General features: G+C 39.5%; 1 protein-coding gene and 1 pseudogene across 1 annotated transcript; one reads left to right on the plus strand and one right to left on the minus strand.

Annotated features, from left to right (window-relative positions):
• Positions 9,146-21,430, plus strand: LOC109831230 (probable protein phosphatase 2C 33). The gene is made up of 5 exons (XM_020398567.1): positions 9,146-9,273; positions 9,847-10,233; positions 10,381-10,498; positions 19,141-19,364; positions 20,411-21,430. Exons 1-5 carry the CDS (start codon positions 9,163-9,165, stop codon positions 20,873-20,875), a joined length of 1,305 nt encoding a protein of 434 aa, XP_020254156.1. The 5' UTR covers positions 9,146-9,162; the 3' UTR covers positions 20,876-21,430.
• On the minus strand, positions 11,996-15,487 carry LOC109831231 (annotated as a pseudogene).

The raw sequence follows: 26,251 nt of genomic DNA on the forward strand, positions 1-26,251 counted from the left end.
TAAACTCCTTTGCAGGCGAGCTTGGTCTTCAGGCGAGCTTCAGAACATGCCACGAAGAACAGGTCATAACTTTCAAACCGTAAGTCGGAATTTGGCGAATTATATATGAAAATCGACTATCTCTACGAGACGGAGCCAACCAAACCAACCCTATAGGGTTTGGTTTGCTTTTGTCTGTTTCGCCAAATTCCTTCCGGTTTGAGAGATATCAGCGTTTTCCCCTTTTCAGCTATTTCAGACGAGGTTTTAGCAGTCTTATTCTGAACTTCTCTGATAGGGATAAAGGTAATTTTTATTACCTACAGAATCCCCTCCAAAGTTTTCAAACCTGAATCAGGCTACACGGGGTCTGGAATACTTTGGAAATGAAGACTTGCAAAGTGATCACTGCTCAGATGGAGCGAGGCGCCTTCCAATCGAACTCGGCGATATTGAATTAGGATTTTTAGCAAACCCTCAGCTATCAACGGACTTGATTTGTCTTTACCAACTACCGTTTGAGTTGGACTAGCCATACTCTTGCCCTTAGCATGGTAAGTTGTCGAGAAGCTTCTCTTAGGCTCAATACTAAGATTTCTCCTCTATCCTTAGCCATTTGAGGCGTTTGGACGTAGGGAGTAGTTTAACCTCATGTACCAGTCGGAGGAAATGAGCAGTTTAGCCTCGTGCACCGGTTGGAGGAAAGGAGCAGTTTAGCCTCGTGTACCGATTGGAGGAAATGGGCAACAATTTATACTCGTATACTTGTGGGAGTAAAGGGAGCAGTTTAGCCTCGTGCACCGGTTGGAGGAAAAGAGAAACATTTTATACTCGTATACTTGTGGGAGTAAAGGGAACAGTTTAGCCTCGTGCACCAGTTGGAGGAAAGGAGTAGTTTATCCTCGTGCACCGGTTGGAGGAAAAGGAATAGTTTAACCTCGTGTACCAGTCGGAGGAAAGGAGCAGTTTAGCCTCATGTACCAGTTAGAGGAAAGGGAGCAGTTTAGCCTCGTGCACCGGTTGGAGGAAAGGAGCAGTTTTGCCTCGTGCACCGGTTGGAAGAAAGGGAACAATTTAGCCTCATATACCAGTTGGAGGTTTGGGAGCACTCTAGCCTCGTATACCAATTGGAGGTAAGGGAGCAGTTTAGCCTCGTGCACCGGTTGGAGGAAAGGGAACAGTTTAGTCTCGTATACCTGTTGGAGGTTGTCAGGTTATCCTTAAGAATATTCTTCAGGAACTTCCCGTCAAAGGTAAGGAACAGTTTAGCCTCGTATACTAGTTGGAGGTTGTCAGGTTATCCTTAAGAATATTCTCCAGGAACTTCCCGTCAAAGGTAAGGAACAGTTTAGCCTCGTATACTAGTTAGAGGTTGTCAGGTTATCCTTAAGAATATTCTCCAGGAACTTCCCATCAAAGGTAAGGAACAGTTTAGCCTCGTATACTAGTTGGAGATTATCAGGTTATCCTTAAGAATATTCTCCAGGAACTTCTCGTCAAAGGTAAGGAACAGTTTAGCCTCGTATACTAGTTGGAGGTTTGGGAAACAGTTTATACTCGTATACCCGTTGGAGTCTAGAGGAGAAGCTTGTCTTCTCTTGGGGCAAAGATGAACCCTGATTTGTCTTCTCTTGGGGCAAAGATGAACCATGACTTGTCTTCTCTTGGGGCAAAGACAAACCCTGAATAGCGGCACATCGCATAGTAGGCCACTATTTGGATAAAGGCACATCTCTTGGTAGGCCATTATCAAACAGTAACGCCTTTTGCGGGAAAGACGGTGCTGGAGGGAATCAAATCATTCAAGGACGTATGAGTGTGATGATTGATTGTTATAGGAGCCATCGCATGGTAGGCTACTACCCATCGATTGTTCTAAAGATATTAGAATGCTCGAAAAGGATCAGGTCGTTCAGGGATGTATGAGTGTGATGACTGATCGGACAACGCCATTTGCAGGAATGACGGTATCGGCTATCAGAGGTGATCGTTAACCTGATAGGAATTGCCGCGATTGGAGCGACTTTGTGGACCTACCGTTCCATTGAAGAGAGTCGGTAGGTAGATTCTGGTCAGAGGTGTGATGTTAACATGACAGGGATTGTCGCGATCGGAACGACTTTGAGGACCTACCATCCTATTAAAGAGGATTGGTAAGTTAATTCTGTCAGAGGTGTAGTGTTAACACGACAGTGGGAGTTTGTTGCGATTTGAGCAACTCTGTGGACTTACCATCTTATTGAAGAGGACTGGTAAGTTGATTTGTCAGAGGTGACTGTTAACATGACAGTGGGAGTGGTCCCATCATCCTATTGGAGAGGATCGACGGGAGAAATTTGGAGGAGACCATCAGAGGTAATGGTTAACTTGATAGTCTTACAAGATCTATCGTCCAGTTGAACGAAACTGATGGAGAAATGACTATCAGAGGTGGCAGTTAACTTGATAGTTCCGAGGACCTGCCGTCTTATTAGAAAGGATCGGCGAGGGAATTTGGCTTTGGTCTTAACTGTAGGAAGGTTTGACCAAGTGGAAGATTTGGGATACACCGGACTGTGAGAAGGATTGATCGTCCAGAAAGTGGACCTCTCATTCTTGGAAGGCATCAAGAGGGGAAGTGGTTTCCACTACCAAAGTGAAATTGCTTTGGTCATCATCTCCTTCAAATCCACGTGGCTCTTCAGCATCCATACGCTTGAACATGCTCTCGACTTGTTCTCCTTGGCGGATTAAGTCTTTCCACGAGCGAGCTACGACAGCGCCCATGTTAGATAGGATGTCGATGGAGAGATTGTTCCGGCACATCTCAATGAGAGTGGCCTCAGAAACCTGATCACGTGTATGCAGCGATCGATTCCTAAACCTCTTGACATAGTTGCTTACAGACTCTGTCTTCCCCTGCTTTGTAGCTAGCAGGGTGACCACTGATACTTCTTTATCATCGTCGAAGAATCTGGCCATGAAGAGCCATTTCATGTCCTTCCAGCAGGTGATGGATTCAGGTTCCAATCTGCAGAACCATTCAAAAGCGATCCCTTGAGGGTGCCGATGAACAGTCGGGTCATAATGGGATCATTCCCCACTATGTGTCCAGTTTGCGCCTGGAAATAGTAAATGTGCTGGGTAGGAGAACCCTTGCCATCGAACTATAGGAGGTCCAGTGACTAAAACTTTGCTGGGTATGGGACTGTATCCCATTCAATAGGATACGGTCTGACAACCCCCAGCTTGTCCATATGCTTTTGGAGCTTCAAGGCGTCGAGTTGACTTTGGAATTCGTTGAGCCTTTTGTCCCTTGGATTATGACCCAAAGATGACACTCTTCTAGATGACTCAGATGAGGAGTGAGAAGGAGTAGGCATCCGCTCTTTGTGCTTCGAGGATTTATATGAAGCCCGCCGAGTCCTCTCTCTCTTCTTCTTCTTCTCGCTCAGAAGCTGTTCCAGCATCTCCTTCAGGGAATCGATGGTTGCTTGTTGCTCGTCGAGTCTCTTGAATATCTCATCAGGGGTGTTGGTCATGTGCACTTCCACACCTTCACCCTGAATAGAGCTTGAAGCCTGTGATGTTGCCACAGCCGAGTAATCATCATCGTCGTCGTCAGAGACAGGAGTGCGTTGGTGGATACCTTCACGCTCAATGGCATTGGACTTTTCTGTCACATTGACAGTTGCGACGGGGAGCTCCACCTCATTGGAAGTCTCGTAGGACTTGCGTTTGTAAGTCAAGCATCCTCTGAGATCCCTTGTAGGTTGATAGTGACAACCCCCAGCGTCGGAAGGACGAGACGTTAAGTCGCATGAAGGAGGATCAAGGGAGCCGACATGAGGACACTTGGGAAATTCCCTAAGTGTTGGATCCAACCGACCGTGCTGAGACAGGCGAGGTCTGGAATGTGGGCGAGCTCTAGCCGACTGCAGGTGAGCTCGAGTATTTGGGCGACCTTCAGCCGACTGCTGGCGAGGTCGATCTGACTGGTCGTTCAGGTGAGGTTCAAGGCGATTTTGAACCTCATCCGACTGTTGGAGCTCAAATGGAGGAGACTCAAGGGAGTCCAAATGGGAACACTCGGGAAATTTCCCAAGCGTTGAACTCAGTGGTAGGAAACCTTGTGCCTGTTAGCGAGGTTCAACCTCCAGTTCTTTCTAGCAAGGTTCGCATGTTTGGCGAACTACTGCTTCTTGCAAGCGGGGTCGTGCTGTTAGGCGAGCTTGTCGAGGTCCGCCTGTTTGGCATACTTGAGCTCGTTGGTGAGGCTCAGCCTGGCGAGGTTCGCCTGTTGGGTGAGCTTGCACCTGTTGGCGAGCTCGCATGTGATGATGAGGTTCGGCCTGTCGAGGCTCGCCTGTTGGGCGAGCTGTAGCTTTGCCTTTCTGGCGAAGGTCGGCTTGCGGGCGAACTTGATGAAGTTCGTTCGAACTACAGAGTTCACCAGACTTGGAAAGCTCGCCAGATTTGGGAAGCTCGCCTGAAGAGCTAAGCTCGTCTGCGTAGGTGGGCTCGACTGATTTGAGTGGTTCGCCAAAATTGGGAACCTTGCTCATGGAGCAAAGCTCGTGGGGCTCGCCTGAACTGCTAGGCTCGTCGATAACACTAAATTCGCCAATTTTGGAAACTTTGCATTTTGGCTTGGATCTCTTCAGGCCTGAATAGTAATTTAGGACGTCATCGGAGATGAGGGCTTGCGTCTTTTAGCAGGCAAGATCTTGTCGTTGCCGTTGCTTGGCTCTTTTGGAGAGGGGAGCGTTCATGTTGACGGCGAAGGCGTGGTCCGTGCCGACATGAATTGGCGTCTCCTCTTGCATGGGGGGTCTGCGAGGATCGTTTAACAACCCATCGAGCAGCGCTTGAACCTGCATCCTTTGCCTTCGGCTCAGCCATGATGGACTTGGGGGAGATAGAACCCCCTGTGCTTGCTCGGGCGGAGTTCTCCGATGTGGTTGCCTCGGTCACCTGGGACTGGGCCACACGCGCAACTCTGTAGCACTTGTGAGACGCATTGCCGCAAGAGGAGGATGAAGATAAGTACTCTTCGAACTCGATCACGAGGGACTCAATAGTTGCCCCCATCGCAATTTCGTCGAACTGCGCCACCACCATTTCGATTGAAGAAACAGTTTCTCCCACTGTGGTCGCCATCTTTTGTAGGTGTAAATTTTGATCTCCCGAAATTAGGATTCCGTTTGTATTTATAAGAATAGCTTATTACAAACTAAATGAATCAAAATTATAACAGAAGCAGAGGGAAGGCCCTTCTTGTTTAACGTGTGGACTTTTGATAGCGATAGGACGCCTCGCTCAGTTCTCGCACTGAGTCTGCTTCCCTTGGACGATTCGATCGAGGTTGCTGGCGAGCTTTAGTACACAGTAGAAGCTCATGCTAGTCGAGTTCGAGTTTTCGAGTTCGATGGCGATCGGGGCCCGAAGCTAGGAGAGGATGCTACAGTGCAAAGGTCATGTAAAGAGCTTGAGAGCCTCAAGTCCGAGAGTTCAGACGAGTCTCTTCAAATGGGGGAGCCTTTAGCAAATGAGCCAAGGTTCAACCTTTGGAAGATTAGCTAGCTTATGCAAGCAACAGCCAATCAACCTCTTTCACGTTGGCTGAAAGTGGCTTTAAATGGGCAAGGGATGGTATGGGTCATCCCTTGATTTGTGGGATTTGACCACTAGTAGGGGTGAGGGAGCCAGCCGCCCTAGCTGTGGGATTTGACCACTTAGGGGGTCCTGTCAGCCGCCCTATTCTTGTTAGGTGAGGAGCGCCATGCTTTCACTCTTGATTCGTGGGATTTAACCACAGATGTGACTGTTCCCATACTCCAAGTGGGCAGTTGACAATGATGGTGGGTTTCTAGTTGTTAGGCGAGCTTAGTCCACGCAAGCGAGGTACAGGCTGTCAGGCGAGGCTGTGCAGGCGAAGCTGTGCAGGCGAAGTTGTGCAGACGAGGCTGTGCAGGCGAATTTCTAGCATCCAGGCGAGTAGGCGAACAGGCGAGCTGGCAGTTCAGGCGAGCTCTGAGTGTTGACAGGCGAGCTTTAGCCCTGTAGACAGACTTCTTTACAGGCAAACTTTACCCTTTTCAGGCGAGCTTCAGCCTTTAGGCGAGCTTGGTGTTCAGGCGAGCTTCAAGCATGCAGGCGAGCTTCAAGTCTTCAGACGAGCCTGGATCATGCAGGCGAGCTTCAAACTGTCAGGCGAGCTCTGCAGGTGAGGCTGTGCAGGCGAGCTTACCTTATGCAGGTGAGCTTCAATTCTTCAGGCGAGCTAAACTCCTTTGCAGGCAAGCTTGGTCTTCAGGTGAGCTTCAGAACATGCCATGAAGAACAGGTCATAACTTTCAAACCGTAAGTCAGAATTTAACGAATTATATATGAAGATCGACTATCTCGACGAGACGGAACCAACCAAACCAACCCTATTGGGTTTGGTTTGCTTTTGTCCGTTTCGCCAAATTCCTTCCGGTTTGAGAGATATCAGTGTTTTTCCCTTTTCAGCTATTTCGGACGAGGTTTTAGCAGTCTTGTTCTGAACTTCTCTAATAGGGATAAAGGCAATTTTTATTGTCTACAAGCATCTGTACCGAAAATTGCCGAGAGAGCTGCTTAGGTTCACCATAATTACCTAAAGTTATTAGTATCGCTGATGGCAAAATTCTGTTCGAGTACCATAATTACGGGAACTATTCAAGCAGATTATGTAGTCATGACTTTGAGCATGATACTTGCACTCCAATCCTAAATGAAGTTGTTCCATGTCTTTCTTCGTACTTGAAAAGTCTCGACTCAACAAGAAAATTGATAAGATGCATGAAGTTTGTTGTAGAAAACTTTTAATGGACCTCTATTTTTATATGAATTCGGGGATTTGTTGATTCTTTAGTACTATGGTTTTATTTGTGCTAAGCACAGCCGCAGAAACTGTTGAAAATATCTAAAATAAATTATAGAGAAAAATGATATTTTTAGATATGTTTTAGTGCTTATTTGTTGCTATTACTTACAGAAGTTTTTTGTGAAGATTCTATTCTGCTCGGTTTGTTCCTCGAGTATTGTCTATGATTTTGCTACTCTTTTTTCCCGTTTACATATATCAGGAAGTATTACATAATGATATGTTCTATGTATTCAAATTCTATGTTAGGAAAGAATATTGTAGTGTCAAATAAATGAAAGAACAACCTTGTTTTTTTTTTCTTAAAAACATTTTAGTTATTTACCAATTGCAGATTTTGTAGTCTAATTGTAATCTAGATAGTTAGAATAATAATGCCAAAAAGTTGACGATCTAAATCTCGACCTTCCTAGAATTTATCAATGCCAAAATAAGTATATATTTATATACTTATTCTGTGGATGTTTTTATATCATATAAAATTATATTAGAGTTAGCATTAATATTTAGTTTATGGTTTTCAATGAAGTCTATCAATGATTATGAATGAAATCCATATTCTCTTTTGTTTTTATATCATATAAAATTTTATTAGAGTTAGCATTAATATTTAGTTTATGGTTTTCAATGAAGTCTATCAATGATTATGAATGAAATCCATATTCTCTTTTGTGTCATGTAGCCACTTCTAATCAATTGTCTAGGCTCATTGGCTTTAATTATTTCTCTTGCTATTATAATGCTATTTTTTCAAATATTTTCTACTTTTACAACATTATACTTTCTTAGGTGAAGCATCATTTCATGTCGATTTAAATAACATGAATATTCAAATTGGCCTCACGTTGTTTTTGTGTAGCCCATTCAAACAAACATTAGTTTTTTCATGTAGCTCACTCAAACAAATATTAAAGAAAATAAATAATCACAATATTAAATTTTAGAGACATAAGTGAGAAAAAAATCAAAATCGAAGAACAAATTTTAGTAAGAAAATAAACTAAAAATGAATAATTATGATATTTAACCACGTGCAAAACGCACATGCATAAAAACTAGTAAATAAATAAATATGAGAGTTTGGCAGGATAAGAATTGCATCGGGGATCGAAAAGCAAGGGGATTGCCGTTTTCAGGATAAGATAAGTAAGTTACACAGAATATTAATTGCAAGGTTATTTGCAATTTGACATCCTAGAGTTTTAATCTTTTTTAAATTTAATAACCAAAAAATTTTACGTAACATTTTGACACTCCAAAGTTTACACTTTTATTTTGTCTTCTACACCTCTTATTTCCCCTCACCCATATCTTGATACCTTAAAGTTTACATATATATTTTTCTTAACTTTGCTATCCTAAAGTTGCACATTTTCTCATACTGTTAGGTATCAAAGTGTCAAAAATAAAATTTCTGGTTACCAAAGTTAAGTAAGGTGGAAGCTTAGATGCCAAGGGTTGGAAAAAAAAATTAAGAGCATAAAATCTAAAAAGTTGTACATTTTGAGCGTACCAAAGTGTTGAAAATAACTTTGGAGGGTCGAAGTCATAAATATGTAAACTTTAAGGTGGTAAAATGCAAATAGCCCTTAATCAAATAAATAAAAGCCATCTATTTAGAAAAGATATTAGAAATTAGCTTTGATATACAAGAAGGAGAGAGAAGCAGAAGGAAGAAGAATTGAAACGAGAAAAAAGGAGAGGAGAGAGAGAAGAATAGAATCTGAGGGTGGATTGGGTCAAGTTGCAATTTGTAGGAAAGAAGGCTAAAAAAGAAAAAGGGGAAGACAAAACAAAACAAAACAAAACAAAAAAAAAAAAGAAGAAAAAAGAAGAAGAAAGAGCTAGAAAGTAATTCCCCTTTTCCTGTATCTTGTTTGAAGAAGAAAAATTGATTTTGATTCTTCATTCTTCCTTCTCTCCTTCAATTCATTTTCTCTAGATTTCTTTACTCATCTCAAAATTCCCCCCCACCTAATTTATCAATCCAATTCCATCTCATTTGAGGCCCTTCTGAATTACCGATTAATTCTTTCCTCCCCCTGCTCTGCAAATGCTTTGACCACCCCATTTTCCCTGAGAAGTTGGAGGAAAAAAGGGGGTTAAAAAATAGGGATCAGGGCAAGAGAGAATTCAAAAGACGTCACCGACGGATCCACAACGGGGAATAATCGTCAGCAGCAGCAGCAGCGGGAGAAGCAGCGCTGGGGAATTGGGCTGCGTTGCTGGCCTGGAGTGCTTACTGGGCTTTATCAGGGCCCTGAAAATGGGGTCCTGCTTAGCACTAGCAGCTCATGCAGAAGATCCCTGGGAGGAGGTTCCTTAATGGGGCAAGCTCTGTTGCTTCTCTGTTTACTCAGCAGGGCAGGAAGGGAACAAACCAGGATGCTATGATTGTTTGGGAGGTTCGACCTTCGGAAATCTCATCAATTTTTCGCTATATATGCTTATCAGTGCTGCTGTTGTTCGTTTGAGATTAATAATCTGTTCGTTTCCAAAATGTACACCCCCTCGCCCTTTTTTTTTGGGTCCATGATATGTTGGGTTGTTACATACAATTGCGTGGTGTCATGATAATCAGTGGTTTGATATCTTTTTTATGATCTAGATAGATAATTCGGTTCATTTATTTGTTTGTTATTGTTCTGCTTCTTTCTTGATTAGTCTTTGATTATTGATGACCATGGGTAGATTTTTTTTTTAAACACAGATATTTGGATGTACAGACTAATGCATAAAATTAGGTTGTGTCATCTTTTAATTTTTATTTCTTAGTAAAGTGCAATAAAATTTTTAGCTTGAGAATATAATCATCATTCTGGCAAAAGGTGATCTTATGGTTTCCTCACGCTGGAATGAATTGGATTTATTGAGAACCAAGTTTCCTTGTAGTTTATTTCACCTACGTATTATTTCAAACGCTTCACAAGTGAGTCCCGCTCTATTAACTTTTCCGAATATTGGTTTTCTCTCTTCAGAATTTTTGTTCCAGAACGGATACGATTTTTTGTGGGGTTTTTGATGGGCATGGACCATTTGGCCATATGGTTGCAAGAAGGGTGAGAGATTCTCTTCCTTTGAAGCTTAGCGCACACTTGGAATCAAATTCTCGGAACCACTACTTTGTGAGTGAGAACAGCATCAGCACAATAGGAAACTTAACTTCAGAAGAAACATTGTCTATTTGCTTAGATGAGGAATCAAGGAATTCTGCTGATCTAGATGAGGATAGGGATCCAGACTTATTCTCAATACTGAAGGAGTCATTTCTGAAGGCTTTTAAAGTGATGGACAAAGAACTAAAACTCCACCCAAATATTGATTGCTTTTGCAGTGGTACAACTGCTGTCACCTTGATCAAGCAGGTATAACCCCTGGCAATCATAGATATTTCTTAGATCTTTTTAACTCTATAAACTTCTAGTTTATCTATCAGGAAAGAACAAGAAAGGTCCAATGCTCAATGCAAAGCTTTTCTGAAATTGATATGCATGTGCTTGCTTCATCTGCAGGGTCAAGATCTTGTAATTGGAAATGTTGGAGATTCAAGAGCAGTACTTGGGACTAGAGATCAAAATGACTGTCTGATTGCCGTTCAGTTGACTGTGGACCTCAAACCGAATCTTCCCAGTATGAACTTCCTTCTTATAGTTTTTTGAGCTTATAATTCTTCTATTTTGCAATTATTATTGTTTGGCATACTGGCACAGATGATGTTTGATTCTTTACTGCCTAATTCAGTGCAAGAGTCCACCACTTGTAACCTGTGGCTATTGCAATTGATGTCTGATTTTTGTTGAAACTAATATGCTTAAATTGACTAGTTTTCTGTACAGGCCTTCATGTACCAAACCTCTGCCTGTGTTGGTGGCAATTTTTGGCATGTTTTCCTTTGCTAACAATTTGCTGTAACTGGCAAAACGGGGACTCTTCTTTAGTACTATGATTTTCTCATATTATTATTTTCTTCTCATTTTCTGTGAGTATTACATGTTACTGCAGCTATGATTGTTACAATTATCTTGGATTTTTATGCTCTCAAAATCTATTTTTTCCCCCAACATTTCTCTTCTTTAGATTTTGCTCTCTTTAACATGTCTTAGTGAACACATATTTTGTGTTTTAAGTAGCAGGGAAAAAAAAGAAAAAAGATAATAATAATAATAATAATAATCAAAAAGTAAAATTATCATTTTCTTGGCCCCTTGCATCAATACTGACATAATTATAAGTTTTAGTCTCTTAGCTCTTCAATATAATATGTGTTAATTTCTAACACAATTATAGGCAGGTTTACACACTAAGGCCCCGTTTGGCAAAGGGATAAGGAAGAGGGATTAAGGAGAAGGGTTAACTTAGTTAATCCATCGTGAAGGGATAAAAATATTCTTATTCCGTTTGGATTCGATAGTTAAGACAAGGGGTTAAGTCTTTTGTGTTTGGCAAATGAAGAAGGGATAAGGAGAATAATCTCATTATTTTTTTAAAAAATACCACTTTCGCCCTTACTAAAAAATATAACTAATTGCAGGAGAATAATCTCATTATTTTTTTAAAAAATACCACTTTCGCCCTTACTAAAAAATATAACTAATTGCCTCCATTAATATCATTTTCTCGTTATTTACCTTCTGAGCAATTTCAAAGATTTGAAGCGCTAATATGTAATTCAGCTAAGTCATTGATACCTTCATTAGAAGGCTAGTTAAAGCGATGAACGACACCCAAGATCACAATAATAAAGGAAATCTCCATAATAAATGGGTGTGAGCAAACCATAAAGCTAGAAGATTGGTCCCTCAAAGCATCAAAAAATTTAGTTCAAAAACTTGCAACTTGAGATGCTCCCGATACTTAAAGAACAAGAGCGGTACCCAACAACAAACATACACACTACAAAACAAACCCTGCTTCAGCTTACTCAATTTGCTCAGAGAACAATAAACAACAAGAGGATAAAACTATTAAACTTCATTACCAAAACAAAAGGTACAATAGCGAGAGCTTCAAATGAAAATCCCATTAGCAAAAACAAATGGAAAGCAAGGCCACAACTAAATACAATAGCGAGAGCTTCAAATGAAAATCCCATTAGCAAAAACAAATGGAAAGCAAGGCCACAACTAAAGCTTCCACTAGATTTTCTGAATAAGACACAATGCAAAATGATAAACAAATTCTCTCTTTCTTCTCTTATTCCCTGGAAACTCACCTTTGTTAAAACCCCTCAAATCATTAGTAGTATCAACATTTTTTTGCTTCTTCATCCCCTTTCAACCACCATGACCAAACTTAGTCTCCCTCTTCTCCCTCTTCTTATTACTCCCGTGTCTACGAACTCCTCCAGATCGATCTCCAGGAGCAACTCCTAGCCTCCCCTTCTTCGATCCAAAATTTTTCTCACCATCCAAATCAAAATCCATTTCCTCGCCTTTTCCTTTAATAAATTATCTCTCTGTTGCCTCTACTTCATCCATTTCTTAACAGACTCAATATCCTCTTTCTTGCGCTTAGCCCTCTCTTTATTATTCTGAGTTTGGACCTCTTTAGCAATTATTTTGGACTCTCTCGCCTTCTTCCTCTCTTCTGCTTCCTCAATCTTCTTCTCCTCTAAACGTTTTCCTTTGATCTTTAACATGTGAGAATCTGACTTGACCATCTTAGCGTAGTAATCTGGTGGCCTAAGAAACGGCAGTCCCAATGCTTGCAACTTCCCAAACGCTTGTCGAGTACCATCTAGAGCTTGAGTGTAAAATGACATTTCACGTGCCAAGTCATCATTATTCACATCGATATCTGCAGGCAAATCATAGTCAGTGGTGAGTCTATGGATCCAATCTGCATTCTCAGGCCAGACTATGTCTTCAAGCTTTTTGAGAAGGCCTTCTTTGTTGTGGATGGCAGCTTTTGAAGGTTCAGTGAGAGGAACCTCTTCATCTTCGCTTTCGGATTCAGAATCCATCATCTCTTCATCAATGTCATCCATGGTATCTTCCATTGTTGCATACTAAGAAAATAAAAGGTGTGGTTTTTCCAGTGCACCCATTTTGAAACTGAAGAAGGCATGCAGAAATAAGAAAAGATCAGGCTCATCAGCATGTGATTTTGAGAATACTAGTGTAACAGAACTACGGAAATTTAAGGACCAAGAAAAGGGTATTACAAGAGGCAGAGTTCAAAAGACAGCGGAAAGGGGCCTTTACGCTCCCTTCGCAATTCACATAATCGAAAGAGGAAGGGTGCAGATAAATGTCGACAATTTAATAAAACACAAGCTGCAAGAGCACAAAAATATATGACTAACAGATGCAATTGAAAACCAAGTTACGTGATGCAATATATTTTCATAAATCCTTTCACATATTAGCCACAACAATTCATGTTAACACTAAACAAGATGTAAACTGAGAAGAAAATGAATCGCATTAAGCTTAAAAGTTATTGCATGTCAATTCAAACGTTCACAAGATGAATATATCATAAAACCAAAAAAATCCAGTCTTGTATCATACTATTGCCTCATACTACTAGTAAAACTTGATAGAAAATTATGTCAAATACTAAACAGTTGCTGTACTGACATTTACTGCTTCACTCCTTTCAGGCTTACTACATCACAAAACACACCAACTTAAAGGCACCTCAGAGCTTCATAGACTGAAATCAACTTGAGTTCAGAGTTGCAAGTTGGGTACAGAGTTGCATTGTCATCATGGTTATCATCTAGACTGTTCCCATCAGAATGGTAGGTTATCATGCAGAACCACTATAAAAAAAAACCTCATTCAAAATTTAAGTAAAACTAGGAACTACCATCAACCCTAAGAATATCCAGGCTATGTTCCCTCATGCACAAAGAAACCACTACAAAGATTAAATACTTGCTTCCACGACGAAATATTCTTGTCTATATGCTCCCTTGAGATTAATCCACCTAAATTTCCAAGGAAAACATCAAAACTGCCAAAAATTGGCAACTTATTGAATATGAATATATATTATAAATAAAATTTGTATAGAGCAATCAAATTTTCTTATAATGATAAATTCACTACTTTGAGAGAGGATGAGAAGGGATATGGAGATGAAGTCAGGCAGTGTTGTAAAGTTTAATAAAATTGATTTTACGTAGGTTTCTAGAGATTTAATTCCAGATTTATGAGACCGGATGGCACAAATCTGACTCGACCATAACTCTATGTAGTCCCTCATAACCAAATGCTAAGAACTTTGGTTCTCCGAACTCAATAATACCAAAAATCTCAATATTTCACATTTTAGATGACCTAAAATGTGCAAAGAACAATAACATGTATAAATAACATATAAAGTAGCCTCTTTAGCTAGCATAATCATCACTGTATGAGATTTGACCTCAAAGATAAACCTCATGGAGAAGGAAGTTACATTTGAGTCCTTATTCTATAACTCACATATCCTGCCAAATTTAAAGCACTTCAGCCAGAAAAACATCCCCTAAAATGGGAATTGTCAATCGGGGGAGGATATTATTTCGTTAGACTGCCACACATATATATTAGTCTTTTTTCCCCTCAAAGGGGAACAATAAATAACAAAATTACAAAAATGATAAATATAAATTTCCTCAATCTTACTCCATTCTAGTTAAATAAAAATAAGCAGAAACTGCACATTGGTGAAGGATAATATTTCATTAGAACTACAACAGCAGCATTTAATGTAATTTCAAAAATAATAATACATAATGGTCTTAAATCTTACTCTAATATAGTTAAACAAAAATAAGCCAAGGGCACATTTGCCAAGGGCACATTTGTCACTCTAATTCTACTCGCTAAAGCCCTGAACAACTAATGTCCATCTAAACTCATTTCTTCCACCAAAGGATGTTGGGGCAAGCTCCTTAGCTACTCTGGATCCAAGTAGTTCTGTGTTAGTTCGTTCAAGTAAAGTAGTCATTGGGTTTTCTTAGTTTTCATAACCAAATGGATGTGAAATCTTGATTTGTAATTAAGCTAGAAAACACGAATTTACGGAAGGGGTAAAAAAGATGAAATACATGAAGTGAGAATACATGGAAGACTTGAAAATTATCTCAAGGTTTTGTAAGTACATTATGCGAGAATACACTGAAAGATCTTCTATCAAAATCCTCTCAAATTAACAATTATACATAAAAATACAGATATTGTTCCGAATTATGTTAGAGTTCAAGGACTTTAAGTAGCTTGAGCTTCCCCTTCCCTTGAAGGTTAAAAAAAGGATCTTTATGTTCGATTAGTAGTCAATTAAGCAAGAACCACAAATGCTAGAGCAATCTATTCAAATTTATAGGGCTTAGGATTCTCACAATTTACTGAATCCTCCCTCAGGATACAAGGAGCAAAATCTAGGGTTTAAATTAGCTTCCTCAGCAGTAATCAAGATCTAAGGTTTAGATTAGGATTTTGATTTCTTACGAGTAGCTGGATCTGCTCTCTGATCTCTAGACGAGTTCTGATTCGAAGTTGAGGATCTCGGGCGCTGCCTTCTCGTTCCTCCACGCTCGCTTCGGGAACTCGATGTCGGTCATCGCCTCGATCGACGCTCGATCTCCTTCTTCCTCTCTTGGCTCCATGGACCCTGAAAGCAATTTGGGGGGGGGGGGATTTACCCTAATTCAGCTGCCTAGTCCAGCCAAATTTTCCTATAAAAATTTCGCTCCAAATTTCGCTGCCTAATTCCCCGATGTCGAACTCCGCTGCCTACCCGCACAAGATCCATATGAGATTTTATCCTAAATTCCGCTGCCTACCCTCGCGTGAGAAGGCGGAACAAGCGTTGTTCCGCCTTCTGACGAGGAATTGTTAACCCGTCAATAGACGGGATAAATGGGCTGTTAAGGTCACGTGAGGGTTTGCTATCCCTTTGTCATTATTTTCTGTTTGGCAGGCTAATGAAGGGTTAAATCTCCTTAATCCTTTATTTATCCTCTTACCAAACGCAGCCTAAAGGGATTCTAATGTTTTAGATGTGATAACTGATCTGTGCTTAGCAAAAAAACATAAAAATTCCATGTTATTTACTCTACAACATTGTATCCGACTGCTATGCAAAATTATTTATTGTTGGAGGCATTCTGATTAACAGAAATCTGTAATGTCTATAGCATGTGTATCTTATACATTTGAAATGCAAATAGGTACCCGTTCTACTTATATCTGATCATGTATGTACAGTACAAATCTAAAGCATCGAGCAATACTTAAACATTGAATGTACTTAATCATCAAGAATTATGTTCCTCAAATGGCTGAAACTCTCAAACCTCTGACTCTCAAATTACCTTGGTAGATCTCGATTGACTTCACGCGAATTTTGCTCCGTTCTACTGTTGATTGCATCATAACTCCTGTTTCTTGCTATACTATTGATGGCTATGATTTGATGTTGGAAGTTGGTAGATCTTACTTGCAATCAGTTTACTAGATTTTCTATAAAATTGGAGATACTTAACATTTTTTAATACTACATAGCGTGTATCTTAAGTTTCTTCTCCGTAGAACTATGTTGGATTGATACTCCCAAATACTTTGCATGTATTTGTAGGACATGTATCAAACGGGGACATATCTGCAAACACACACTGTTGCATTTGTACATGTGGGTCCATATCTAGAAGCTAGTCGTAACAAACTCACGTACTTTGAGCCAAAAATTTGTCCCGAATCCTATGGGCCATCACGTAAAAATATAGGATATAGGACTAACCTGGCATTACAATAGATTTTCTATGAATCTCATCTTGGATGAGCACATCACTTTTTTCTTGTCTCGCACCATTCCTTCACTTGAGTCCTAATTGGCATTGACCTATTAGCAATATCAGATTGATGTTCCAGGACTACGAGTGAATAATTGATTTATCGTATCCATTGATTTGCGCAGATGGTTGGTTTGCATACATCACTGTTACTTGTAGCGGGACGTTTTTGTTTCCATGGCATGCTTTACACAGTGCCCTCACAGCATTGTCAGTTGGTCTTTTCCCTTTCTGTGATTAGTACAGACCAGTTAAGGGTATGAGGAGGTGAGGAGTGAGAGTTCATACCCACGACCCCACCCCCAACCCCCCACCCTCACCCCCAACACCACAAATACAACAAACAAACAAACAAACAAACAAAAAAGGGAGAAAAAGAAGAAGAAAATAAAGAAAGAAATAAAAAATTCTAGTTTGGGTACGATCAAGATGTTCTCACTTGACTCAAATAGATATCAGTTTTACCTAGGTTGCACTGGTATGAGTACGGACACGGAACTTTGTAAAATGTAGGGTACGAGGACACGACTGAATATATATATATATATATATATATATATATATATATATATATATATATAATTATAATATATACTATATATATATATATATATATATAATTTTTATTATGTAAATGTAGATTATAAAAAGGGGGAAGAAGATTCATAAAACAAAAAGGAAAAAGAACTCAAAAACCCCAAGAAGAATTCATACAAACCCAAAAATAGAATTTCGAAACCCAAAAAAGCCATAAATTAGTCAAAATTCACAAAAGCTACGTACCTTTGTTCCTGGAGATCTTGCTATCCTCGAAAGACCGGCGAACATCTGTGGAGGGCGTAGGGTTTCCTTGCTTTGGTTGAGGTCTCTTGATGTGGAAAACGAGAGAATGAAATGGGATTTGAGGTATCGCTTTCCAATAAAGACAGAATTAATAGCGGTTTGGGTTATTGGGTCCCAAAAACAGACCCGATTAGCCAAAGCAGTTTTTTTCGAGTCGGAAAAACTCCCACGTGTGGTGATTGGAATTCTTCCGTGTCCCTGCAGTTTGGGTGCGGATCCGCACCCAATACGTACCCCGTGCGGGTACGAAATCAAATTTCCCGTGTTGGGGTATCACAGGTTTTTACTTACTCCCAACTAAGTAATATTTGTTGATTAGTGTCAATTGAGCAAAATGATAATTCCGAAATGTCATCTCCATGCAATCACTTTGCATGTAAGTAGATCGAGAAATGGACTTATCTGCTTTTCTGCACTGCACACCTAGTTTCTTGCTCACTAACTCAGTCTAGTACGCTAGTGTATTTAGAGTTTGTCCTTCTGAATTGGGTTCCACCAGGAACAGGATAACTACATGCTTGCCATCATGTATGGATGTGCAAGTTTCTGACATGTAAAGGGGTGGTTGGCAATATGAAAGTGAATTGAAAGTGTGATAGCCACTTTTTAAAAAAAAAATGTTAAAGTGCATCCATGTCAACATGTAAGTGAACTATAGAGTTTGTTTTAAAAAAAAATTTATACTTGAAACTAGAAAGTGAAGGTAATGTGGCATTACTATTTTAATTAATTATTTAAAATCATATTAAAGTTTTACTACTTTAGTTAAGTATGTTACCTACTTATTCCACTTTCTGGATGACTTGGGCACTTTTTTTGGAGAAAGATGAATATGCATTAAATTGAATCCGCCGTGGACCTATTTTTTATTTTACTTTATTTTATTATTATTATTATTATTATTATTATTTTTTGCATTTCACTTTCACCAGCATTATGAAGAAAGCAAAACACCTGACGTACTGAAAGTATGACACTTCCTGATGAACATCATTTCCGTTTTTCAGTTTACACCCTCGAGTGTTTATATAAAGAGACGACCTTGTCTCCTTAAGCATGGACCTATATGATGAGACAGTCATTGCAAAAACTTGCATGATATCCGGTACATAAGTCTTTAATGGCAGTCTTTTATCTGGGTGGTAGGTTCTTCTTAAGCTGATGTTTTTCTGTTTGCATAGTTGTGGTGATTTTGCAAATTACAATTCAAGGGTGGAAAATATTGTTTTTTTCACACATGTAATGCTAGGTATTACATAGGCATTTGATTTATCTTTTTATATCTGTTTCTTCTCTGCCTTTGATCTTCTGTAAAATTCTATCTATGAAGCAGAATAGTTAATTTTATTAATCTTAACTTTATCAATTAGTTGAGAGGGAATAGGTTAATGGCACACTGGTATGTTGACTGGTAAGGTGAAGGGTGTAGCATCAATATGTTTCTTCTTTTCAGTGCACATTGAGGTAGATAATACTGTGAGATGATCATCATTTTGCCTTTTTCATCAGTTTGATGCATTTTGTTGAGCGATTGTAGCTGTATTATAAAAGTGTTCTTGCCGGTTCATGTGGAAATTCTTCAACACTTTAATAGCTATCAAAATACATCTATGTTATCTGATATACCCTCATTATTCGTGAACAGAGGAAGAAGAAAGAATCAAGCAGTGTAGAGGTCGAGTTTTTGCTCTTCGAGATGAACCTGATGTGGCTCGGGTTTGGCTACCGCACAATGATTCCCCTGGCCTGGCTATGGCTCGGGCACTTGGAGATTTTTGTCTCAAGGACTATGGACTGATTTCGGTGCCAGAAGTCTCTTATAGACGGCTCACTGAAAAAGATGAGTTCATTGTGTTAGCTACCGATGGGGTAAGAGAGGGTGATATAAGTCTCTGCAGTTGATTTATACTTTTTGTTATTGCCAGAGTATAAGATAATAGCCCTCAATCCTGTTAACTTCGAAGTTTCAATGTTGTGTAGGGACTTCAAGTGATACAAGGTCAAGTTAGGTTCACATCCAATCATTCACACATTTAAAGCATAGTTTTTAAAAGGGCCTTTTGTGTATATTTACCCACCCCTCCTACCCTCCCTTCAAATTTACTCCTGAAATCTATCATATTTTGAAATATATACTCAGTATTAATATTCTAAAAATACCCCCAAATCTTCGACTTTGGAAAAATTACCTCTATATACTTTGTTAGGAATAACAGGGAATATTCCCATTATTTGATGGCTTTTTTTAGAATGACTATTTTACCTTTTGCTCGCCAAGTGTTCCCGATTATGTTCTTAATTAAAACACTTTTCTTCTTTGCAGACCTTAAAACCTAACCCCCAGTTCCACTTTCCAGCTTTCCTCTTCTCCCTTATTTAGAACATTGGCAAAGAATGGTTACCTTCAGTTCTGGAAAATTCAAAATCAGATGTTGCTAATTTCCTCTCAAATCAACCACATTTTGTTGGTGAGAATTGAAGTTGCAATGGATGCCTTAAGTTGAATAGGAAGAATTTTTGTGTAGCCTCTGTTTGATGGAGGAGTTGGAGAGCACACTGGGTTTGATGAGATGGTATGCCAAATTAATATAGGTTGGAGGTAATGTGGTATGTGGTACATTAATTGCACAATACTAACAGGGATGATTGAGTGAGGGAGGGGGGTATTTTTACAAAAAGCCACCCATCACGTTTAACATTGTCCGCAATTTGGAGTATATTTAGTTAAGTTGGAGATTTGGATGGTATTTATGGAAATACCAAGTTTTGGGTAAATTTTTAGGGCAAATATGCAAAATACCCTTTCCAAAATAACATTGGAGGGACGTGTAGTGGATATTTTAATAATATTTATTCTTAACCTTGAGTAATCAAAGTTTTGAATAATGAGACAAAAATTTCATGTGGTATCTCAGGTATGGGATGTACTTTCAAACAAAGAAGTGGTAGACATAGTAGCGTCAGCTTCCAGTCGTTCATCTGCTGCTCGTTCCCTTGTGGAGTCAGCTGTTCATTGCTGGAGGCACAAATATCCGACCTCCAAAATCGACGACTGTGCAGTAGTATGCCTCTTTCTTACCAACAACTCTGAATTTAATGCTGCTTCTGCATCAGCTAATGACATCTCTTCTAGTATCGCAAATAATGAAAATCATGTAGAAGATGCTAGCATCAACAATAGCAAGAAGATACCTGAAAACCTTGTAGAAGACAGTAAGAGAACAGGTAAAGGGAAAGGGGAGAAGGAATTCTTAAAGGATCAGTTAATGGAGGGAGATGAGTGGTCTGCTTTAGAGGGAGTTTCTCGGGTGAACACCATGTTGACTCTGCCAAGGTTTAATACTGCAGCAGGGAAGTCCAAGTCTAAGAAATCAGTCTGATTGTCGACATATATATATATATGAGAAAAATGAGTATGTTCGGTACCAAGCACAAATTTTGTGCTAGGTAGTGAGGTGTCCTATTCCCATTCACTAATTCTAATTTCCAACCGCTCGCCAACCCATGTGAATGTGAACCCGATTTCAATGAGTGGAGGAGAATATATTACCTCACTACAAAGCATAAAAACTTGTGCTTGGTACCAAGCATATTCATCTCTCTCTCTCTCGCTCTCTCTCTCTCTCTCTCTCTATATATATATATATATATATATGATTGGGAACATAGCAGGGCTTTTTATTAGCATGTCCGAGTGTTCTCTCTCCGTTTGTTCATTTATATTTATTGGCTCTTCTTTGTCCCCAGCGTGAGTAGGATTGGAGTTTTTGTAAAAATCCAACTCGGGTTAGCTTGATTTGCTGTTGATTATTGTTGTCATTGTTAGTTGCTGTTATGTTGATAATTGTCATTATGGCAAATAAATTATTTTCAACTTCTGATTTTGTATCCTTTTGTTACCTGAAAGACTCTTGCAATCTATGTTCAAACATGTATATCTATTTATTTATTCATTTAATTAATAATTAATTTGTACATAGTGCTGAACATTTTTGTGAGATTGCTTCTTCGTGTATTTTTTTGTCTGCAATGTTGCAGCAATCCACCTTGTTGTCATTCTTCTTGATAGTCCTCTTTTCACTATCCTAACCGCTACACCCCAATCACAAGCCCAAATGCAAGCCTACTGATCACCAGCAATGGAGCTCTTAGCATTTTAGATTCAAACTTGACGACGATATTGTGGTCATGGACGCCTTTGTTGCTTGCGACACCTAGCCCTGTTCCATGACTACTAGACGCGCAATTTCGTTGTTACAGATTCTGACGATATTTCTTTATATATTTTTTTCATGGAAAAGCTTCGATCATCTGACGGATACAATGCTACCGGGCATGAGAGTTGGGTGAGACCTATAGACCAGGCTTAATCGCAACCTGACTGCCTGAAAGTCCGATATCGATCTGTTCCCTGACGTTTATCATGGACATCCACGGTGACACCTGTTCCCTGACGTTTATCATGGACATCCACGGTGACACGCAGGTCATGGCTCTTTCGGGTCCGTCAAGAAATGGTGGTCCGGTCCCTGGTCCTGAAATGCACACTTACGGTGGCTTTACCTTCAGCTTTGTCAATACCAAGAATGAAGTTTAGTAACGAAGAATGAAGTCTAGTAGGGTTGCAGCTTTAGCCAACAAGTCCACTCTTGTTACAAGGGTAACAATCGACAATTTGGGCAGTGTGGTTGGGATTCTGTCTGCCTTGCCCAAGCCTGGAGATTGTTCGGGTCCATACTTAATGATGCTTGTGAGAATGCAACATGTGGTTCCTACAGCTCATGCAATCCTAATGGGAGCCCAATTTGCGAATATCTGCAGGGGTTCAAGCCAAGATCGAGCTCAGGTTGGAATTTGCGGCGAATTTGAAAAGGGGGCTGCGTGAGGAAGGGGGGGGAGGGGGGGGGGTGGGCTGGGTTGCTCAAGGTGACTGATGGCGTTTCTGATGTGTGATTCACAGCAATGTTACCCAGCACGTCGAAGGTGACTGCGAGCTGGAGAATTAGCCTCGATCAGTGTCGTGCACAGTGCCTGATGAATTGTTTGTGCACAGGTTATTCGAATGCTGATGAGCATGGTGGTGGAAGCGGGTGCATTATTTGGACCAATGAGATTGCGGATCTTAGTTTGTTTAGGTTTTATGGATATGGAGGCAAGATTTTTATGTTCGTGTGGCCACCCAAGACATAGGTACAGTTTATTTAGGTATGATCATGTCACCGGCCAAGAGGCTTCTTGTCAACATATTAAAAAAAATACGGAAGGGGGAAAAAAAAAGGTATGGACCTTTATAATAGATAACAACAAATTATTCAAAGTGTATGCTGTTGTTTCTCTTCCTGATGATTAGAATAACAGAAGGCGCATTTAAAAGAGGTTTGCTTAGGGAATATTAAGGTATGGTTTTTCGTACTGGAACATTGCGTTCTACAAATTTAGGAATAATAGTATATTTTAACTCAACTCCAGATAATTTTTGGGAACAATATATCAAGATTGCTTATTATCTTGTCATTTTATCCCTTTCTTATCTTTTTGAATTGTAAAACTCTATTGCTTTGCTACCAACAGAAGTTGAGTCCAACAAACATGAATCATCTATGATAATTGTAAGATTGCGTATCAGATATTGCATATTCATCAAGAAGAAGAAGCAAAAGAGAATAACACCAGGTAGGGCTGTCCAAAAAGCCCCGGAACTCGGCCCGGCCTAGGGTTGGCCCGGAAACCCGGGCCAGACCCGGGTCAGGGCCCGGGCCCGGGCCCGACCCCACAGAAAACCGGGCCGGGCAGCCCGGACCCGGAGCCCGGCCCGGCCCGGTGCCAACGATCACCAGAGGTGACCGTTTGGCGAAAAGGCTGGGCCCGGTCAAAACGGCCATTTTGACCGTTTTGCCCCTAAAAACGGTCAAAAAACGGTTATCTTGCGAGGGTTTTTTGGTTATTTGACTAGGAGGCTGCCTCTATAAATAGAGGGGAGTTTTTACTTCTTCTCCTCATACCTAAACTCATCTACTTCTCTCTAATACTCTCTTATACAATCTTATACTCTCTAATAATCTCTTATACTTTCTAATCCTTCTATCAAATGGCTTCCGAATCTGATTATGAAGAGCAAAATCTATCTCCTACCGATCTTAAAATGAGTCCTCCTACAACAGCTACTCCTACCGATCCTACCGGTGTTAATCCCGAATCCGGTGGCGACGAATCTGCACCAAGAGCTCCTAAAAGGCCGAGATCCGATGTGTGGATTTTTTTTTGAAAAGATAGACATTACCAAGGATGAACACGGTAGGATCCTCACCTAGAAGGCTAAATGTGCGTTGTGCGGCCAGACTTTCCAAGCTCATCATAAGAACGGCACCAACCACCTCAAACGCCATATAGAAAAGCACAATAAAGGCCAGAATCCTCAATGTGATATCCGACAATCTATGATTTCCCAATCCTCCTCTTATGATAGTCTCGGTAGTTGGAATTATGACGCTGTCCGAGCCAGGAAATACGTAATCAGGTTTATCATTCTTAAAAACCTTCCTTTTAAATTAGTAGAAGATGATGAATTTGAAGATATGTTTAGAGATGATTTTTTTTCCCGTATTTACAAAATTTTCTCGTCAAACCTGTCAACGTGATATTTTAAAATATTATCAAGAGGAACAAGGAAAAATAATTTCTTATTTTAAAAATTTAAACTGTAAATTTTCTTTAACTTTTGATATTTGAACATCTAGAGCACAAACTGGTTATTTATGTATCACAGTACACTAGATTGATGAAAATTGGCAAATATTTAAAAGAATTGTTTCCTTTATTGTAATTAAAGAGTCACATACTGGTATTAATATTATAAATTTAATAATTGAAGAACTTATGAAACTAGAAATTGATCAAAAAATATTTTCTTTTTCACTAGATAATGCAAGTAATAACAATGTAGCTTTTGATTTTATCAAAATAACTCTGTCATTGCCATGTCATGGTGATCTTTTTCATATTAAATGTACCTGTCATATTTAAATTTAATTGTTCAAAGTGTATTTACTGAAATTAAACCCATGATAGAAAAGGTTAGAACATTTGCTAATATGCATAATGCTTCTGAACAAAGAATTAAAAGATGGAAATAATTTTGCAAAAAAAAATTATAAGCCCAGACTAATTCCAAAAGATGTTGACCATAGGTGAAATTTCACATATGCAATGTTAAGTATGACAATAGAAAATAAAAAAATTATAAATAATTTTATAAACTATTATGCTTCTAGTTCTAGTTCTGGTAGCACTTATGGAATAACTGAAAATGAATGTGTTATGGGGTGTTTCCTATTCCCCCACAAATATGCTATCCCGAGAGTAGGTTCGGTTGAGTTGATTTCATGCCAAGACGACTCGAATGACGGACTCAGTCGAGCAAAAGATGATTACCCATCGATCAACCGACACTTTTCCCAAGGGCAACTCGGAATATTATTTCTTAGTATTATTTAACCTTCCATAACATAGAAATGACTCCGCGTCACTCGCTGACAGGCCGCAACGGCTACTGATTCCCCATGTCGCCGACAAGATACTATTCCTCTATCCTCGGATCAAGTACACCAGCTGATTTGATAGTCGGAGGTACCATGGGAGAAACATGCCCCGTACTCCCGTGATTCTTGTGTGTGCAGGTGATCCGCCCACCCCGAGCTCTGAGAACCAGGCATAAAGTCGAAGAAGGAAAGCAACCCTCCATCCCTCTCAACGATCCAACAACTCTGCAACTTCCATCGACTATTTGTTTACGAGCATCAACAGAATTGACAATTATATGTAATTTAAATGAGATGTTACAAGTTTTTTTATGATGCTACAATGTTATTATCTGGTTGTTATTATCCAACTATTACTTTAGCTACTTTACAAATTTTAAATATTTAAAAATTTTTAACAAATATCGTATGAATGATACTTTTGGAGCTATAATTTTTCAAATGGAGAACAAATTTAATAAGTATTTTAGGCCTATTCCTCATATTTTTGGTTTGGGGGTTCTTATTGATCTATGTTTGAAGGATATTAGCATTCGAAGTTTGTTACAATCATTATATGATGGACAGATTATAGACTTAGATGATGGATCCATCCTTACTGCTATTTCTCATCATTTAGCTATTAGAAATTATTTTCAAACCTTATATGATGAGTATACAACTAAACATGGTGTAGCTGCACAACAGTCTATAGCTTCGACGCCTTCGAGCTCAGACCTAGGTAAAAGTGTTAGTTTTGATAGGTACGCAATGGTAGCTGAGCTAACAGGTGGATCTGAACTTGGATCATCATTAGAAGTTTCTGAAATAGATGAATATTTATCTGTTTTTTTAGTTAAATGTCAAGGAAATGCTTTAGATATTTTGTAATGGTGGAGAGTATATGGATCAGTTTCATATCCTATACTTTTCACCATGGTTCGTGACTTACTAACAGTGCAGGCGGTAACTTCGGAATCCGCCTTCAGTATAGCAGGACGTTTGATCGACGACCACAGGACATGCTTAGATCCGTATACTGTACAAGCGGTGACGTGCTTACAAGATTGGTGGATGTACGAGAAGAGAACGCAGGCATCGATCGGATGGCTGGAATCAGAGATAAATTTAAAGAGTTGGGACTAGCAGATAGATATAAAGATTAAACAATATTCATCAAATTGTAATTTTTATTTCTTAACTTTAAATTTATAATGAATTATTTTAAAAACAGTTGCA

This window comes from Asparagus officinalis, chromosome 2, assembly GCF_001876935.1.
Source record: "Asparagus officinalis chromosome 2, Aspof.V1, whole genome shotgun sequence".
In the NCBI taxonomy this organism is placed as follows: Eukaryota; Viridiplantae; Streptophyta; class Magnoliopsida; order Asparagales; family Asparagaceae; genus Asparagus; species Asparagus officinalis.

Coding starts and splice junctions, on each gene's coding strand:
- LOC109831230 (XM_020398567.1), top strand. CDS start 9,163: ATGCAGAAGATCCCTGGGAGGAGGTTCCTTAATGGGGCAAGCTCTGTT. Junction 9,274..9,846: donor ATGCTATGATTGTTTGGGAG/GTTCGACCTTCG, acceptor TTCTCTCTTCAG/AATTTTTGTTCCAGAACGGA. Junction 10,499..19,140: donor CCTCAAACCGAATCTTCCCA/GTATGAACTTCC, acceptor ATTCGTGAACAG/AGGAAGAAGAAAGAATCAAG.